At 39.7% G+C, this 19,092-nt stretch overlaps 1 protein-coding gene across 6 annotated transcripts in view; it reads right to left on the bottom strand.

Annotated features, from left to right (window-relative positions):
• Positions 1 to 19,092, bottom strand: part of ELOVL7 (ELOVL fatty acid elongase 7) — a 75,429-nt gene that overhangs the window by 18,947 nt on the left and 37,390 nt on the right. The window contains exons 1-3 of one of the 6 annotated variants that reach the window (XM_058564029.1): positions 7,590 to 7,656; positions 5,573 to 5,801; positions 4,395 to 4,458 (exon numbers count right to left, since the gene is read on the bottom strand). In XM_058564029.1, coding sequence (XP_058420012.1) covers positions 4,395 to 4,458; positions 5,573 to 5,602 — 94 coding nt within the window. In that variant the 5' untranslated portion in view covers positions 5,603 to 5,801; positions 7,590 to 7,656. Of the gene's footprint in view, positions 1 to 4,394; positions 4,459 to 5,572; positions 5,802 to 7,589; positions 7,706 to 19,092 lie in introns of those variants that run through there. The other 5 variants (XM_058564030.1, XM_058564032.1, XM_058564033.1 and 2 more) reach the window with 5 other exon arrangements.

The raw sequence follows: 19,092 nt of genomic DNA, 5'->3' as shown, positions 1-19,092 counted from the left end.
ACTGCTAGTTCCAGGCCAGGAGAATTAGATCAATTACAATTTGCAACTCAAGATAAAATGTGATTAATTTCACAATCTTAAGTAGTTCAGGTGTAATTTTACTAAATTGCCTCACAACGCCAGAGCATTAAAAAGGAAAATAAGTATGGACAAGTTTCCAGGTGCATCTGACTCAAACCTGAGTCTTGACTAACCTTAGGTTGCCACATACCATCACTTTTATCAATTGGGAAAGAGGGGTGGCAGAAATATAGCCCTTGCTCATTTAAACTGCTAATGATGTAGCCAATTACTGAAAAATTTTGAATACCCCTTCAAGTCTGACTTCCTCCCCAATGTAAAAACTTCTTCAATAGACTCCATGACTCATGACTCACTTGGCTTCGATTTTATTGCTGGAGAGCTCACATTTGACACTTGATTACAGGGCATGGCTTTAGCTATTAAAGATGATTTATCCTGCATTCAAACGGGCTTCCCTCAAAAATACTGACAGATGCCCTATCTCAAAAAAATAAATAAGCCAAAAGTCAGCTCTAAAACGAACCCCAAAATATTTAGGAATTTAATATATGATAAAGGAAGCCTCATAAACAAGCAGGGAAGGGAGAGATTATTCAACAAATGTTGAGAGGGAAACTGACTATTGGGTTGAAAAATGAGTTTGTTCCTTACCTTGTATCCTATATAAGCATATCCCAAACTACCCAATGGAAGCAAGATATTTGAAGTCTTTCCACAAAAAGTGGGGAGAGACTACTGGGAACGCTAGGTTAAACAAACAAGTTGCTTTTCTGCAGGATTTCTTGGTGCTTCGTGTTCATTGTGAATTGCCAAGATGGGAACAGTGGTATGCAGCATTCCTCAAACTCATTTGGCCAGGGAACCCTGATTTTTTTTGTAGAATACCATTTAACACCTTGTGGAATTAACACTCTGTGGAACACAGTTTGGGAAAGCTAGCCCTTTGCTAAAATACATTTATAAATTAAACCATTAAAAATTAGGTAGTGATGGGCCGGCCCCGCGGCTTAGCGGTTAAGTGCGCGCGCTCCGCTGCTGGTGGCCCGGGTTCGGATCCCGGGCGTGCACCGACGCAGTGCTTCTCCGTCCATGCTGGGACCGTGTCCCACATACAGCAACTAGAAGGATGTGCAGCTATGACATACAACTATCTACGGGGGCTTTGGGGGAAAAATTAAATAAATAAAAGTTATAAAAAAAAAATTAGGTAGTGATAGGGGAAGATAAATCAGATCAGATCATTTTGAGATAATAGTAAAGAGGTAGAAAATATAAATTTTTAAAATGGTTAAACATGGGGAATGAGAGACAGGTGGAAGTTAAGAAAAACACCTGAGATTCTTTTGTTTAGATAACTATACCATCACTGAGACTAGAAATATAGGATAAGGAGGAAGATTGGTCAGGGAGAGATGGCGTATGTTTTAGAACATCTTACACCTGGGGTGCCTGCAAAGCACTCATAAGGAGACTCCCATAGGTACCTGGATATATGGGTCTGGAATTAGGAGAGAGATCTGGGCCAGAGATGTAGGCTTGGTTCGTCATCACAGAAAAGATGAATAATAAAGTGGTGAAACTGGCTCAGGAAAGGTGGGCGGAGTAAGGAGAGTACACACTGAAGTCAGAATCTTGAGGACTCAATGTTCAATGAGCAGTAGAGAGAAAACTGTAAAGAAGACTCGGAGGGACTAGCCAAAGAGGGAGAAGGAAAACCACCAAAGTGCAAGATCCTGAAGCCAAGGGCAGAGAGCATTTCCGGAAGGAGTCAAAGCATCGAATGTGGCTGAGAGGGAAAGTAACATGTGGACTGAAAAGTGCTGCTGGATTTAACAAAAGGAAGTCATTGATGCTCTCAGCAGGAACCACGTTAGTTAAGTATCATGCACAAAACAGAAATTCCACAAAAGTTTGATGATAGACATTCATTAAAATTCTCAAAATAGGGGGCCGGCCTGGTGGCATAGCAGTTAAGTGCAGGTGTTCCGCTTCGGCGGCCCGGGGTCCACAGGTTCAGATCCCGGGTGCGCAAGGACGCACCACCTGTCAAGCCATGCTGTGGCGGCGTCCCATATAAAGTAGAGGAAGATGGGCACGGATGTTAGCCCAGGGCCAATCTTCCTCAGCAAAAAAGAGGAGGATTGGCATCGGATGTTAGCTCAGGGCTGGTCTTCCTTACCAAAAAAAAAAAAAATTGTCACACAACTGGGACCAAGGGACAGAATTAGAACTGATCAAATTTTGATGGATTTCTTCTATCAGTGTGTAATCCAAACATTAAATACATGAATATCATAAACCATATTGATACGTCTAGTTTTTATCTCCAACGAAATACGGACTTAAAACCCATACCAAAAGAAGACTTCTGAAGGGATGTTAACGTTATCACCTTTGGATGGTGACAGTATGGATGACTTTTATTTTTTTCTTATTCTTTATTGGCAATTTTAAATGTTTCTCTTATTAACAGACACCATACGTATGATTGAAAACTAGGGGTTTTTTTTAAATGTCAGTAAAGGAATTCCTGAATTAGAGATATATTTTATTTTATTGTTTCATTGACTCAGCAGGGGAGAAAAAACCAAATGACATCATCTTTCTGTTCTTCCACTGGTAGCAGTAGAAAGAAGACACGCCAGAAAAAGCACACTGGGCTGGCTCAGGAAGCAGAAAAAAATAATTTTAAAATAAATAACTTTTTCCTGTAATTTAACATTTTAAGCACACACCTTTTTAAAAAATCCTGTGTGTGACTTTCAAGTTCTATAGTTCAAAAAAATCATTACGTCCTTTGGGAAAAGCTAGTTAATTTAATTTCATGTTATTTTCAAAGCAAATAATAAAACAAAACACCAAGCTTTTTTATCCTATTCCAGCAAAATTCTGGAGTCAGCCAGCCGGGGTCAGATCCTGGCTTTCCTACTGACTTGTTATGTGACCTGGGGCCACTGACTTAACTTCTCTGTGCTTAGTTTCCTCATCTGTGAGTTGAGCATAATACAGCATGTATCTCACAGAGGATTTAGTGAGTTATTATAGGTAAACAGCTGGCACAGACTAAGTGCTCAGTAAGTGTTGCTACTATTATTACAGCAAATCTCAAGTCTGTCAGCACAGCAGAATCACCTCTGGAGTATTTAAAAATCAATGGCCAAAAATGACCCTGATCCAACTGCACCAGAATCCTAGGGTATGGGTCCCAGGCATCCAAATTTTGAAAAAGGCTGCCGAGGTGACCACAATGAACTGTCAGACCTGAGATCCAGAGGTTCAGTGTGCTTCTCTCACTTCTATTCAGGGCCTCAGCATCCCTCACCAGGGGCTCTGCAGTGGTCTTTCACGTGGTTTCCCAGCCTCCTGATCCAATCTGCTACATCTCATCTTCTACACAACTGCCAGACTCACTTTCTAAAGGTACAGGTCTGCTCAGATTATTCCTCTGCTTAAATTAGCTCTCTCTACTGAGTAAATAAAATTCAAAGTCTTTCATATGATGTTCATGACTCTGACAACTGTTCATTTTTCCTGCCTTCTCTCTTACCAACAGTTATTCCTTTCTGAATAGAGAACCCACTTCCATGTGAGGTAGTGGGCTCCCCATGATGAGAAGTCTACAAATCAGGTGTGTATGGTGACTTGACGGGGGGGTTGCAGAGGGGTCTGCTTGGTGACATTTAAAGTTTTTTTAGTTTATTTATTTATTTATTTTTTGCCCTGAGCTAACATCTGTTGCTAATCTTCCTCTTTTTTTTTCCCCTTTCCAAAGCCCCAGAACATAGTTGTATATTCTAGTTGTAGATTGTTCTAGTTCTTTGTGAGCCGCTGCCACAGCACGGCTACTGACAGACAGGTAGTGTGGTTCCATGACTGGAAGTGAACCCTGGCCGCCAAAGCGGTAAGCACCCAACTTTAACCACTTGGCCACCCGGGCTAGCTTGACATTTAAAGTTAATGCTGACTCAGTCTGTGATTCTACAAATTACAAAAGGTTCAGGGGTGAGGTGAGCTCTGTCTCCCCAGAGACAAAAGGCTGATGATGCACCTTCTATTTCTGGCATCAGAGTTGGGTTTAAGTGTCATGAGTAGGGCCGAGATGAAAGCAGAGGGCAGGCTGTCTGAGAGCCCATACCCCAGGGATTACCAAAGTTCTGACATTATTATTCCTTTCTAAGAGTGTTCCAGAGAGAGAGGGTGCACAAGGGAAGTACAAGCGCCACATATATAGAATATTAATGAGCTTCTCCATCAACTACTTGTAAGAGAGTGTTCTCTTCTTAAGGGCATGTACTAGCTGAAAGAGCACACCCTTTGAAATTCCAAGCACCAGTAAGATGAAGAAGCTGGAAGAAAAAGCAAACATGTACCTCTAGTACTTTGTGAAGTATTAAAGGTTCCGAACGGCAGCAATCTTAACGCAGACTCCATCTTCTTGCAAAAAGATCACAACTAAGTCTGAAAAGTCATTTTTACTATGCAAATATAAGGAAAGTTGCTTTTTAAACATCAAAAACGTTTTCATTTCTCTCGGGCCCAAAATGCTACTATAGCATTATCTCAAAATTTGACCTTTCATACCTAAGAATCATAATAAATCCTCTTATAGCTTAAGTATTAATTAAACCATTTTTAAATTCTGTAGCTGTGGAATTTTCCACAAGAAATAACTACGTATGACCACCACTTCTCTAGCAATCAGAAAACCAATGAATATCAGTAAGTTTCCTGAAGGCTACTCAGGATTAGGGCCAAAGCCAAGAATACACTTGAAATTCTTGGCCCTTGATCATGGGCTCAGACCTTCCCAGGGTAAGCAAAGTAAAACTGGACCAAGATGGCCAGAAATGATTCCTAATGGCTCTCGGAGATCAATATCCCACTAAGCAGAAGCAAAAAGCTTTCCTGTTACACCTGATAATGTTCTCATAAAGTCGTAAATCTCAACTCAAAACATTTTAACCCTTCTACACCCTGACAGGAAAAAAAAGGTGAAGAAACTTTTTAAAAAAGTGATATGCTCTATAAAAAGTATTTTAAGACAAAAACGCTCTATCAATCATCTGTAACCACCACCACCATTTGTGTTGGGATACTTCCCAAATGACAGAGGACTTTCATGCATGTTATCTGGTAGCTGGTAGGTACCATTCTCATCTCTGTTTTGCTAACAGAGAAACTGAGACTCACAGACAATAAATAATTTGTTTAAGACCACCTAGCTAGTCCACAGTAGTGTCAGAAGGTAAATCTAGGTCTTCTTATCACACATCCCCATACCCTTCCTCCTCTCTCAAGACTTCCAGTTAGCAAACTCAGATAGGTAGCACTCCCTGCCTCCTCCTCCTCTTCCTTGCACTGTTTGCCGTGCTGTTTCCAGGCTCTCCTTGTTTCTCCCGAATCACCTCCACCCCTTTGTCATTCCTTTTCCTGACCTAATATTACTCAGCTGTTCAATGTAACTATTCCTCACAAAAAGTAAAGAGTTGACCCATGAATAAAAGTGGCGGTGGAATTCAGAAGTAGTTCATTTTAAAACATTTTATACTTCCAGCATTATGTAGATATCCATCGTCATCTGAATCTATTTGGCTCTTGAGTTAGGATATTGATTATTGGAGTCTCTTGGGTTCCTGCATTTGAGATAGTGAATAGCAAGCGTTGGATAGCAAGGGATCTGTTCTTCCAAACAGATCTATTTCAGAAAAAGGTACCCAAATCTGCTTGCTTCCCAAGTTCAAATCATGAGAGTTCAGGTAGCAAGGTACTCGTATACTCTGAAAAGCAATTAAAATATTAGTATTTTTAAAAATAAGTAAATAAAAGTAAAAACATTAGAACAAAACAAAAAAATAGTATTTAAATTAAATACTGAATTTATGAGAACTACTGTAAACCTTCAGAGAGGGATGACCTCTAAAGAAACCTATATGTTCTCTGCATCATTACATAAGTTGAAAACTAAGTAAAAAAAAAAGAAGAAAATATGGAAATAGTCACTCTCCATTCCCCTACCAGAGTGAAGCTTCCCTACTTATGGGATCTTTTTTAGATCCTTAACATTCTTCAGGGGCAAAATTGTTGGGACTTTTTTTAGTGAAATAAAAGTGGCCTTTAGCAGTCTACTGAGAAAGACAGCAATGACGAAACAGTGTATTTTTGCAGAAATCAGTGTAAATTGAAATATAATTCCAATTGTGGTAGGTGCCAAGAGGAGGCACTTTTTCCTCCTGAATTTGGTGAACATGCAATTTCACCATGGTTGGTAGGTAGGAACTAATCCAAAGTGGTGATGGTGGTGAATATGTGTAAAATAATTCAAATGTGAAATACCAGAATACTAATTAGAAAACATAGGTTCTAGTCTTTTCTGCCAACAACTAACCACGATGTTGGGAAGGCCACATCTCTGGGCCTCAGTTTCTTCAACTCTAAAATGATGATGTCTAGGTCAATCTCAGCTCCATTTTTTTTTTATTATTTTTCGTGTGTGTGAGGAAGATCAGCCCTGAGCTAACATCCATGCCAATCCTCCTCTTTTTGCTGAGGAAGACTGGCCCTGAGCTAATATCTGTGCCCATCTTCCTCCACTTTATGTGGGACGCCGCCACAGCATGGCCTGACAAGTGGTGCATCAGTGTGTGCCTGGGATCCGAATCCGGGCCGCCAGCAGTGGAGCGCGTGCACTTCACTGCTAGGCCACGGGGCTAGCCCCCCATTCAGCTCTAAAATGCTCTGATTCCTTGTCTATTGAAAAATTCTTTACGTATATATTATATTTATATTTTTTAAATGTTTGTTTTAAATGTTATATTTTTTAAATGTTTTGTAATAGTTATAAAAGCAACACACATTTGGTGGTTTTAAAAAATCTAGACAGACACAGATAAGTAAACAGAAATTACCCATAATCCTACGACACAGCGATAACTGCTAACCCTCACAGAAGAAATATATGTGGTGTTTTATAACCTGTTTTCATTTAATGTATTTTAAACTTCTTGCTATGGTACTAAATGTTCTTCTAGAATATTGACTTTTACTTTTTTTTAATGGGCAAGGGGAGAAGACAGGCACTTCAGAATTACTCAGGGGTTACCCTAGGAAATGCTCCCTGTCCCTTCTGATACACCCCTGGTGGGGTGCAGCCCTTCCCATTCAAGAATCATCACGGACAGAGCCATTGTTGGCAATAACTGTTATTTCCCTTAGGAGAATTAGGGCACAACAAGCCTAAGGGCACTGTGTTTCCAAAATCACTTTTAGTGGCTACTGAGTTGGAATGTACCATTATTTACTAACCAACTCCCTTCACTGGATATTAAAGCTATTTTCACTGTTATAAACATCGTAATGGACATCTGTGTAGCTCTATCTTTGGACATATCTGTAATGAAACCCTTGTACTTCCTTTTCACTAGCAATAAAAATCAATATTTGGGGTGTCTATGAGGGAGTGTTAAGCTGCAAAGTCTCTCATTCTGTTTCACTGAAATCCTATTAAATATGGGAATCTGACATAAAAAAGAAAGAATGAGCCTCAATTAGGAAATTTGGTTACTTACCAGCATCTTTGATCCAATTATCGTAAAGACGCACAGTCCTCGATGTAAGATCACTGAAGGCCATTTTCCACAGGATTTACTGGCTCTTACAATGGGTTCTTCAGGAAAACAAAAAAAAAGTTTGTGATCTATAAATGCAAATAAAACCAAGTTTATAGTAATACAATATTAAAAATGTTAAGGGGCCGGCCTGGTGGCGCAAGTGGTTAAGTGCCCGTGCTCCACTGTGGCGGTGTCCCATATAAAGTAGAGGAAAATGGGCACAGATGTTGGCCCAGGGCCAGTCTTCCTCAGCAAAAAAAGAGGAGGATTGGCATTGGATGTTAGCTCAGGGCTGGTCCTCCTCACACACACACACACACACACACACACACACACACACACACACAGTTAAAAATTTAACAGGAATAACCGGCAAAACAACAAACTTTATTGAGGTTAAATGCATTAGTGAACCACAATAAACCCAGATGCAGTTGCAAACATTTAAGATTTTTCATGATTATAAGGACAATGCTTACTATGCTGAAAAAGGCTGACATTCTATGTACAAGACACAAAAGGAGCAAATGATTCTAAGAACTTTCATAGGAGCATCTCCCTTTTACAGCGACACATAGATCAGGAATGGACTGTACCTCCCATGGCAATGCTAGAGTAAAAACCCAGGTAAAGAATGTAGAGAAGATACACAAACTTTCAGAGAAGCTACTCTGATCCAGACTTATAGCTGATCTTCAGGTATAATAAGGTCTTCTATAGCAAGTTTTTACAATTTAAGTGGAAGAGACGTAGAAAGCAGGAGGGAAAGAAGATCTACAAGAGTCAAGGAGAAGCTGCCTAGTTTATCTGGACAGATAGATAAGAATAGTTGCAAAAAGAGGTCTTTTGAAAAAGACCAGTGAGGGGAAACGAGCTGTATTATAACTTAAAAGATATTCTAAATCTTTAATAATTACAACAGTGTGACACTGGCACATGAAGAGGCAAACCAATGGAATAGAATAGAATGTCCAGAAATAAACCAAATACATTTTGGAATTTAGAACTGTATTTCATAAATTCTAAGATGTACACTTTCCTACATTTTCACATCTCTGAAATCAGTATACACCTTACAAATGGATGATGTGTCATAAAATGAATAGTATATTTGATTCCAAGTCATGTGGTGGGAAGATGAAAAAGTTCTGGAGGTGGATGGTGGTGATGGTTGCACAAGAACACACATGTACTTAATGCCACTGAAAATCGTCAAAATGGTAAATTTACACTTAAAAATGGTCAAAATAGTAAATTTTACATTATTATGCTTTACCACAATAAAAAAGAAATCGTCTAGGTCAGTAACAGGGAAATTGAGACTTTCTTCTAGCATTCTAAAATAAAGCCATTTAAACATATACAATACATATATATATATTTTAAAAGACATATGATATATGAAAAAGGTGGAATCTCAAACCAGTGGGCACTGAATTACCAGCAGTTATTCAATAAATGGTGTGGTACAACTGAATAGTCATCTGAAAAAAAAAAGTTGGATCCAAACATGGATAAACTCCAAGTAGATCAAAGATTTAAATAAGAAAAATAGAACCATGAAAGTACTCGATTACAGCAGGGAGAACACCTTTATAACCTTGAAGTGGGAAAAGACTTTCTAACTTTGACTTAAAATCCATAAGACATAAGAGAAAGCTAACAAATTTAACCATATGAAAATCAAGAAGAAAAAATTAAAAAGCCAAATAACAAACAGGAAAAAATATGTTCAATTCATATCACAGACAAGTGCTACTCTCTCTAATATATAAAGAGTTCCTAGAAATTGATAAGATAAAGACGTATAAACCAAGAAAAAAATGGGAAAGTTTCACAGAAAAGGATATACAAATAGCTCTTAAACATACAAAAAGTTGCTTAACTTTAATCATAGTAAGAAATCTACAATATTTTATTGCACTGGATGGGCCAAAGTCCAAACATTTTTATCATCAGATGGGCCAAAATCCCAAAATATGTTAACTCTGTTGGCAGGACTATGGAAGACTCATACATTGCTGGTGGGGGTGCAAATTAGTATAATCCTTACTGAGAGCAATTTGGCATTATCAGTAAAAATTATAAATGCATATTTTTTTAACCCAGCAATCCTACTTTCAGAAACTTATGCTGTAGATATACATGTACATATGCAGAATGACATATATTCAAGGTTATTCATTGCATCAGTAAGTAAGAAAAAAGATTGGAAACAACCTAATATCTATTAAAAGGCTACTGGTTAATAAATGATAATACATCCAACACCATGAAATATTATGCAATTGTAAATAAGAATGAGGAAGCTCCCCATGTGCTGGTATGGAAAGATATCCAAGATAAATCTCTATGTGAAAAAAATACTGGAAGGTACAGAATTATAAAATGACTACCTTTGTAAAGAAAAGGAGGAAAGTAGTAAGAATATAAATTTACATTTATTTATATTAGCATAAAAGGAACTCTGAAAAGATATGTATGGGAAAGGGAATGGTACAAACTGGGCTGAAGGGGTGGAAGGAGGACCTCACACTGTTTGGTTTTTGACTCGTGTGAATATATTACCTATCTAAAAAGAATTAAAATATTTTAAAGGAAAAAAAAATGGGATCAGCTACACCTTAGCTAGGACATTCCCACTTAAACATCCATACACAAATGCACATATACGCAAAAGAGGGACTTTTTTCTTAATTCGTCAAGGGCCCATCCCTCCAGAGGATCTCTCCAAGTCCAGGGAGGCATCTCAGCATGGCCTCTGACTTGCTATACCCAGCGTCCTCAAGCTGAGTTCAGACTCAAGGTTGGCTGTGATGATGCCAGGGCCATGCAGAGTCAGCCCAGACTCTTTCTTTTCCTGTGGATCATTTCCATATGAAGGTGTGATGTGGGGGTAGGAGCAGAGGCTCTGGGGTCACAAAGACCTTGGTCTGAATCCCACCACTTAATAGCTGTGTGACCCTGGGCAAAATTAAAGCTCAATTTCTAATCTGTAAAATGGCGATTCTACAATCTACCAGGATAAAATAAACAAACTCATAGAGTTGTTTTGAGGACCATATGAGATAACATATATTTATAAAGTTTAGAGCACAGAATCTGATAAAGAATAAACATTCAATCAGAGTCAGACATTACCATGTGCAGAGATAAGTTATACCAATTTAATTGGAAAACATCTGGCCAAACTCACTATCTAGTACAGTTGAATGGCAGCAATATGGAACAAACCTAGAGAAAATACTACTACTTTTAGCTCATATGTCACAGATTACACGTTTCTTCCCGTGATGTTTTCCATCTGTTCTGGTATGAGTGTTTTAGACCATGATAAAAGCTACTTTCTCACTCACCTTAACCACTGATATAACAGACCTCGAGCCATTATTCTCATCTTTGATCTGCCCAAATAATACTGTTTAAATTATTCAGAATCAGAGTGAAAGAGTCTAATTAAATATGGCATATGGTGGGGTTACATTTCAAAGTATTATTCTGTCTTCTGGGCAATCCTCACCTCCTCTTTTTTTCACTCATTTCACCACTTTCCTCTCCCCAGCCCTCACTGAAGCACAAAGACTCAAAGAAACCGCAGTCTAATGCATGTCAGAAATACTCATGGGCAGCAAACAGAGCTAGCTTCTCTAATCCCAACGACCACACAAGACTGAGATGAAGGAAGAGGGAGAAGGTAGTCAGAGGAGCAACTCACCCTGGATGGGAAAGAGTGGCAGGAGGAGACATCCTCCAAGCAGGCAAGAGGAGGACTGGAGAGGGAGGAAAGGGAGCCATGAGCCCAAGCTTTCTGGAGTGTGGACTCTCTCACTGATCCCTTGCTTGTAGATAACCTGCCATCCAATAGTCCTTAACATTTGTGAGCCCACCAGAAGAGAAGGAGTGTGCATAATTATGTGGGGATGGGGCATGAAAAGAAAAGCTGATCCCTTTATCTTGTTGGATCTGAACACAAACAGCTGAGAATTTCCTTATGAGCTGGGACAGTGATGGACTGGATGCCGACATTACATTGTAGGGATTGGTCTAGAAAATTGTTAACAACTGAATTTGGCGCAACCTGGGTTGTCCCTCAAATATAGTGCTACCCCTGGACTAGAGCCAGGTATCTCCCCGACCTTTACCATGATTTAACATGGACTCTTGATTGCTAAACAATGGTACATAGAGATGGGAAGAAGCTTATTCTATGTGATGAAAGTCTAAAGATATCTTCTACCTGACAGCAGAACTGGGATCTTAATAACCAAGTTAAACTACTCAATAGCATAAAATTTCAGGGCTGGAGATGCCAGGAAAGTTAGGGCTCTCGTGTATGTGAAGCAGAGACTTAAAACTCATAAACAGTAGACAAATCATCACACCTCCATTAAGGGTGGAAGAGACAAGGGAGTGCTACAAGGGAAGAGAAAAAAGCTCCCTGTCAGAGATTGACTTGCCTCCAAAGGCCTCAAAAATATGTGGCAGGATTACAGTAAACAGGAGCCTGTTAATGGGGGACTGGTGCTGGTATTCCATGGCCCAGCACCTGCAAGCGACCCATGAATTCTGCTTCTTGTTTTTGACAGTATCACACAGTGACCAGGGCATTTGGTAAAGAAGGGACTTAATCCGCCTACACTAGCTTCTTTAGGCCTACATTAAAGATGTCAAGTTCAAATGTGAGAAATGTGCTTGATGCCTACAGGAGAAGGCCCTTCCCATAAGGCAGCTTACGTAGAGACTATCCACAGCCACATAGATACTAACACCAGAACACAGAAAGTGTGCTTAAGGTATCTTATCACTTCCTCCATTTTGCTCAACTCTATCTCAACAGTAATCAGAAGGCAGAACTCATCTGGGAGAACTTCTTGCTGGAATTCACTCAGATGGGGATGGGCAACAGATGTCAGCTCAGGGCAAATCCTCCTCAGCAGAAAAAAAAAAAAAGAATGTCACCTGGAAATGTAAAGGACCTGGGTCAAGACGGGTAGGCACAGGAGGTGTAATCAATACTGGAAAAGATTTCTCTGGTGATTCAAAACAACTTGTAAGAGATGTGCAATCTGGGAGTAGGTCTTTGAGTCAGCACATACATCCAAGATATTAGGAAACTAACCTCCTATTTCAAGGGTGAAATAAGCTTGAAGTTCTCAAGCAACTGTGAAAGAGAAGATCCTTGCTACATTTTAGGTCTTAGTAAATTACAGAAAATTAGAATATAAGCCTTGTCTTTTAGGCAAACAAAACTGATTAAGAGAAATATCAAATAAAGATACTAAATACTTAACTTTCTGTTTTTTAAATGGGAATGTTATAATATCAGGGAAGATGCTTTCGTCTGCAAGTAACAGAATATTCAACTCAAAATGGCTTAAGCAGTAAGGAGATGTGTTATCTCACAGAAAAAGAAGTGAAAGGTAGGGAAATTTCTTCTGAGTTGGTTAGTTTCTGTTTCGCCATTCTTGTGGAAAAAGATGGTGGCAGTCATCCCAAACATCACATTCTCATACACCTTCATCCAGAGCAGTAAAAGGTTCTTTTCTTTGTGTCTCTTTTTAGGGGCTTCCAAACCTTTCCCGATGCTGCCTGGGAGCCCCTTGAATGCCCCTCCCAGAACTGCATCACATGCCAATATCTATCTAAATCAAGCACTGAAAAAGGATTAGGATTGTAGCGGTGTCTTTAGGGTAATTAGTGTTGTATCTACCCTGAGCCCACAGCCACATGGGGAAGCACATGGCTTCAGGGACGAAGGAGGAGCCTGAAATAAGGTGGAAGCGTGATTAGCCCACAAGGAAGAAGGGGTTAGCTTTGGGAAACAAGGTCTGCTGTAACTGTGACTTGAGATTACTCTGCAGGGACATTTCAAATGTGAACTGAAGCCCTGACAGTGAGCCCATCCATCTCTCTACTCATCCTGGTGATATGTGCTCAGGATAAACCAATCTTGATTTTTTTTTTGTTTAAACAAAACATGATTAATAAGTTAACCATGCTTTGCAGCACCATAAGACTTTCTAGTGACTTATATATCTGCTATTTAGAATTATCTTGTGCCACAGTCTCTTTGATGATACAGATAACACACTATCGATCTATAAACACAGACAGCATAGGGTTGAACTCACACTTGTAATTGTTGTTATACCACTTCCACTAACTTATGCTGTTCTGGCTGGTATTTGGCATGTTTAAATAAAATGAGTGTTTCCCACCCCCAATAACAATGACACTCTCTTTATATCAATAGACTCAGGTTTGTCCTTCAATCAGGTTTAAGAGTTGTAATTTCCACACAAAGCAGCACCTCGAAACAAGTATCTTTGCCATCCTCTCCATTCCTTACTATTCCATTATTTCATCTTGATTTTCACTTCTTCACCTTCCCCTAATAGAGGGACCTATTAAAATTAGATGCCTCTGGGCCGGCCCCGTGGCTTAGTGGTTAAGTGAGTGCGCTCCGCTGCTGGCGACCCGGGTTCGGATTCCGGGCTCGCACCGACGCGCTGCTTCTCTGGCCATGCTGAGGCCGCATCCCACATACAGCAACTAGAAGGATGTGCAGCTATGACACACAACTATCTACTGGGGCTTTGGGGGGAAAAAATAAATAAATAAAATCTTTAAAAAAAAAAAAAATTAGATGCCTCTGGAAAATACAACACTATATACGCATGACCCTCCCAACTAATTCAGATTGCATTTCTGTTTGGCTCGAGCTCTGCAGCATAATCATGACTCATGAGTTTGAGCAAAGCAGCAGACAATCGTTAGTTTAGATGTTCATTTAACAACCTCAACATGTTAATATAACAACTTGTTAGAAATGAAGGAGTCCTAGAAACCAATGATACAAACAACAGGCCTCACTAGGAAATACAATTCATGTAAAACTTTCAGCACAATGCTAAATGTGCTATTTATTGTGCTTACTATTATTGTTATGATAACAGAGGGCCTCTCAGGCTAAGCAGAGCTATCAGTATCCTTGCCAAGTCTCTGGTGTCAATGCAGCATTCTAGAATTGGAGAGACCAGGCAAACTTAGAGAAGAGTCAGAGAACCTTTAGGGTAAATAAAGGATTTGCTCAAATCACCAGCAGGTATAAAACTCAGAGCTAGGCAGGAGGGGATAGGAGGATGCCTCTAGAAAATACAACGCACGAGACTAACAGATAAGTGACCGCTGGGACCAAGGGGACTCATTTTTCTGTCAGAAGAAGAGGTAAGTGCCTCAAGGGCAGTTTGATTCCTATGTGTAATCTAAGTCCTAGTACAATGCCTTGAGTAGACTAGGTGCTCATTACATATTTGCTGAATGAATTTTAACATGTAAACTCAGAAAAACAAGGCAAGATGATGGGGCCAGACCAAATGCTCCATCCCTTAGGCCTTCTCCATTTTTTTTTTAAATGAATGCAATACTCCTCTGATTCAATTCCTCTTCAAACAGAAAGTATTTTTTGTGTGTGTTTGTGAGGAAGATCAGCCCTGGGCTAACATCCATGCTAATACTCCTCTTTTTGCTGAGGAAGACAGGCTCTGAGCTAACATCTATTGCCAATCCTCCTCCTTTTTTTTTTTTCCCCCAAAGCCCCAGAAGATAGTTGTATGTCATAGCTGCACATCCTTCTAGTTGCTGCATGTGGGACACGGCCTCAGCATGGCCGGAGAAGCGGTACATCGGTGTGGGCCCGGGGTTCCGAACCTGGGCCGCCAGTAGCAGAGCGCGCGCCCGTAACCGCTAAGCCATGGGGCCGGCCCAGAAAGTATTTTTTGAGCATCTGTTATTGTGCAAGAAAGTGTTGAGCAGGATACAATATTATTTATAAAATATGGTCCCTGAATTCAAACAACTTTCAATTTGGCAGGAAAAATAAATGCCTACACGGATGTCTAAAATGCAAAGCAGAATACAGGGTCACACAAACAGTTCACATAGAATACCACAGCCTCCAGGAGTGAAGGTTCATACCTGGCACGTGTGACCCGGAAGAAAGGCATAATGGAGGAGAGGACACATGAGCAGACCTTTGAGAATAAGATTTCAATAGGCAAAAATGTGTGCACCTGGGAGAGGAGAGGCATGTGTCACAAGCAGAGGGAGCTTCAATGGAAAATTCACTCATTTGCTCATTCAGCCAATATTCTTAAGTATCTGTTATATGCCAAGCACTGTTTTAGGTGCCAGTGATGTAGTAGAAAACAAAACAAAAATCTTGCCTTCATGAAATTATAGAAAAACTGCAGGTGTGTTTCCAGAATGTTTGTTAGTCCACTTTGGGAGTGTACAGAGTAAAGGAGGGGAACAATGAAGAGATCAAGACAGGAAAGGTAGATTCCAATGGTGTTACTTGATTGTGGAGGAACTGAAAGACAGGCTTAACAATTTTTTTGGACTTAGTCCTGTTGACAATGAGGAGTCATTACAGGTTTCTCAACCAGGGAATGTCTTAATCAAAGTGGTGCTCGGAAAGATTAACTAGCTGGTAGTGTCTGGGGCTGGGTGACTGAAGGTGTGGTTTGGAAGCAGAGAGAACAGTTATGCAACTATTGCACCCTATTGGGAAGGATCCAGCATAAGCACCAGTTCCTCTGAGATGTCATCCCTGATTGCATCAGTTAGGATTAGGTGTCCCACTAAGGTGTTCTCATAACAATTTGTCTCATCTGTGGTAGTACTTATTGCATAGTATCGCAAATGCCTGTTTATTAATTATCTTTCCACTCATTGAGAGGGAATAGACTGAGCCTCATTATCTTTGTGTTCCCAGTGCCTAGACTAGTACCTGGCATTTGGCAGAAAATATTTGTGGCATGGGTGAATAATTAAGTGTTATGGGTTGAATTGTGTCCCCTCAAAATTCATATGTTGAAGTTCTAACCCCCAGTACCTCAGAATATGACCTTATTTGGAGATACGGTCTTTACAGATGTAATCAGGTTAAAATGAAGTCATTAGGGTGGGCCTTAATCCAATATGATGGGTGTCCTTTATAAAAAGGGGGAATTTGGAGACAGACATGCATACAAGAACACTACAATATGAACATGAAGATGATCATCTATAAGTCAAGGAGAAAGGCCTGGAACAGATCCTTCCCTCACAGCCCTCAGAAGGAACCAAGCTTGCCAACTCCTTAATTTTGAACTTCTATCCTACAGAACTGTGAGATGATAAATTTCTATTGTTTAAACCACTCAGTTTGTGGTACTTTGTTACAGCAGCACTAGCAAACTAATACAAGTGAAAATGTTCAGCCAACTTGGAGAAACATTCAGAATCAGACCTCAGGATTAAAGTCATCGTTAGCTATAAATAAAGAGAGGTGATAACATGGGAAAAGAATAAATTTCTGTGACAAATAATATATAAGGAAATATGGCAAAGGGCAGCATCTCAGGGAATACCCACATTTAGGAAACAAAAAGAGAAGCCAGGGACAAACATAAAGAAGCAACAGTCAGAAAGCTGCAGAAGAAAGCTGCCTAGTAGAATCTCCCTTTAAATACAGAAAAAATAAAATAAATGGCCAAAACAATGCCCACAAAATCTCATGGAAGCAACCAAATAAAGAAGGGCCACATACAGATGTTCTAAATCTCAGAAAGTCATGACCCAGAAAGGCTCTGGAGCAGAGTGGCATTCATAACGTGGCAAAGCTCCTAACCCAACATGGCCTCTTCCCCACTGTACTGGTGATGGAAAAAGCCTGAGAATTCTCACAAGTACCCCCAAATCTAAAGAGAAGCAAGTGGACTAATAATCCTAATCTTTTCCTTCTCCAGCTGGGGAATGAACAACAGGACAGACTCTGACGATGGAGGCTCCACACTTAACTGGTGAACAGATAAAGATGCCTTAAAGACGTCCATGGGAATGGGATTCACCTGTGAGGTGGCGCGAATCTTGGGATGGATATTCAACAACACTTTAAAAGTGAGAATACAACTCAGGTACAGTCTGTTTTTGTTTTTGTTTTTTTTTTGTGAGGAAGATCAGCCCTGAGCTAACATCCATGCCACTCCTCCTCTCTTTGCTGAGGAAGACTGGCCCTGAGCTAACATCTATTGCCAGTCCTCCTCCTTTTTTTCCCCAAAGACCCAGTGGATAGTTGTATGTCATAGTTGCACATCCTTCTAGTTGCTGTATGTGGGATGCGGCCTCAGCATGGCCAGAGAAGTGGTGCGTCGGTGGGCGCCCTGGATCCGGGCCACCGTTAGCGGAGCGCGCGCACTTAACCGCTAAGCCACAGGGCCAGCCCCAGGTACAATCTGGTTTAACTGAATATTTCTTTCCTTCACCTTCCATGTCTTCAGGCTATAGAAAAAATGGGTATAACCTGAAATTCTCAGCCCTCAAACTGTAGCTCAGTGAGAAAAAATAAACTGGGCTCAGGGCCTGCCTGGTGGCATAGCGGTTAAGTTCACGCATTCCTCTTTGGCAGCCTGGGGTTCACAGGTTGGGATCTTGGACGCAGACCTACTCATCGCTCATCAAGCCATGCTGAGGCAGCATCACACATAGAAGAACTAGTAGGACCTACAACTAGGATATACAACTATGTACTGGGGCTTTGGGGAGAAAAAAGAAAAAAAAAAAAGAGGAAGATTGGCAACAGATGTTAGCACAGGGCCAATCTTCCTCCAAAAAAAAAAAATCTTCATCAAAAAAAAAAAAACTGGGCTCAAAAATACTGCGGAAAAGGGACAAAAAGGCACCCATACTATATATTAGTCAGAGCAAATAGATGGTTTGACTAGAGGTGCCCAAGTATTCATAAAATTAAAAAAATAACCAGAAAACTTCACAAACAGATTATGACAAAAAAAAAGTAAAACAAGAATATATAGCAAACAAAGAACCCAACCAAGAAAAAAAAAATGTAACTAAAGTGAAAAAAGGAAATTCTTCACAAGTGCTTTGAGTTTAAAACATGTATTCATAAAATGATAAAACAAAAGAATGAAATGGAACAAGAGAATGCAAAACCAAGTAAACAAATGAGGACCAAGGCATCATTATAGCACTAACAAATAAATTAGAAACAGCCAGAAATAGAATAGTCATAGCTAAACAGTGAATTCCTGATATAGAAGGAAGGTTGAAATAATCAAATAAAAATGACAGAAGTTAAAACAATTGAGAAAAGCCACTAGTGAGGGCAAAGATGATTCAATAAAAGGATAATTGGTATTTCTAAATTATAGAATTCAACAGAAGAAAAAGCAGTAATATTCAAATAAAAGAAAATTTCCTACTCACTTTAAGACAGACCGAGAATTCTAGATTGTAAGAAAATTTAATGTATAACAATCAATATCAAGACAAATTCAGGTTAAAATGATGAAGTGAAAAAATTAAAAAAAATTTTTGTGCATGTATGGAGAAAAAGCAAATCAAAGAAGATCTAAATAAATGGAAAGTTATACTATGTTCATGGATTGGAAGACAGTAT

Source organism: Diceros bicornis, chromosome 20, assembly GCF_020826845.1.
Source record: "Diceros bicornis minor isolate mBicDic1 chromosome 20, mDicBic1.mat.cur, whole genome shotgun sequence".
NCBI classification, from domain to species: domain Eukaryota; kingdom Metazoa; phylum Chordata; class Mammalia; order Perissodactyla; family Rhinocerotidae; genus Diceros; species Diceros bicornis.
Note: the sequence above shows the minus strand (reverse complement) of the source record. Positions and strands in the feature narration are given on the sequence as shown.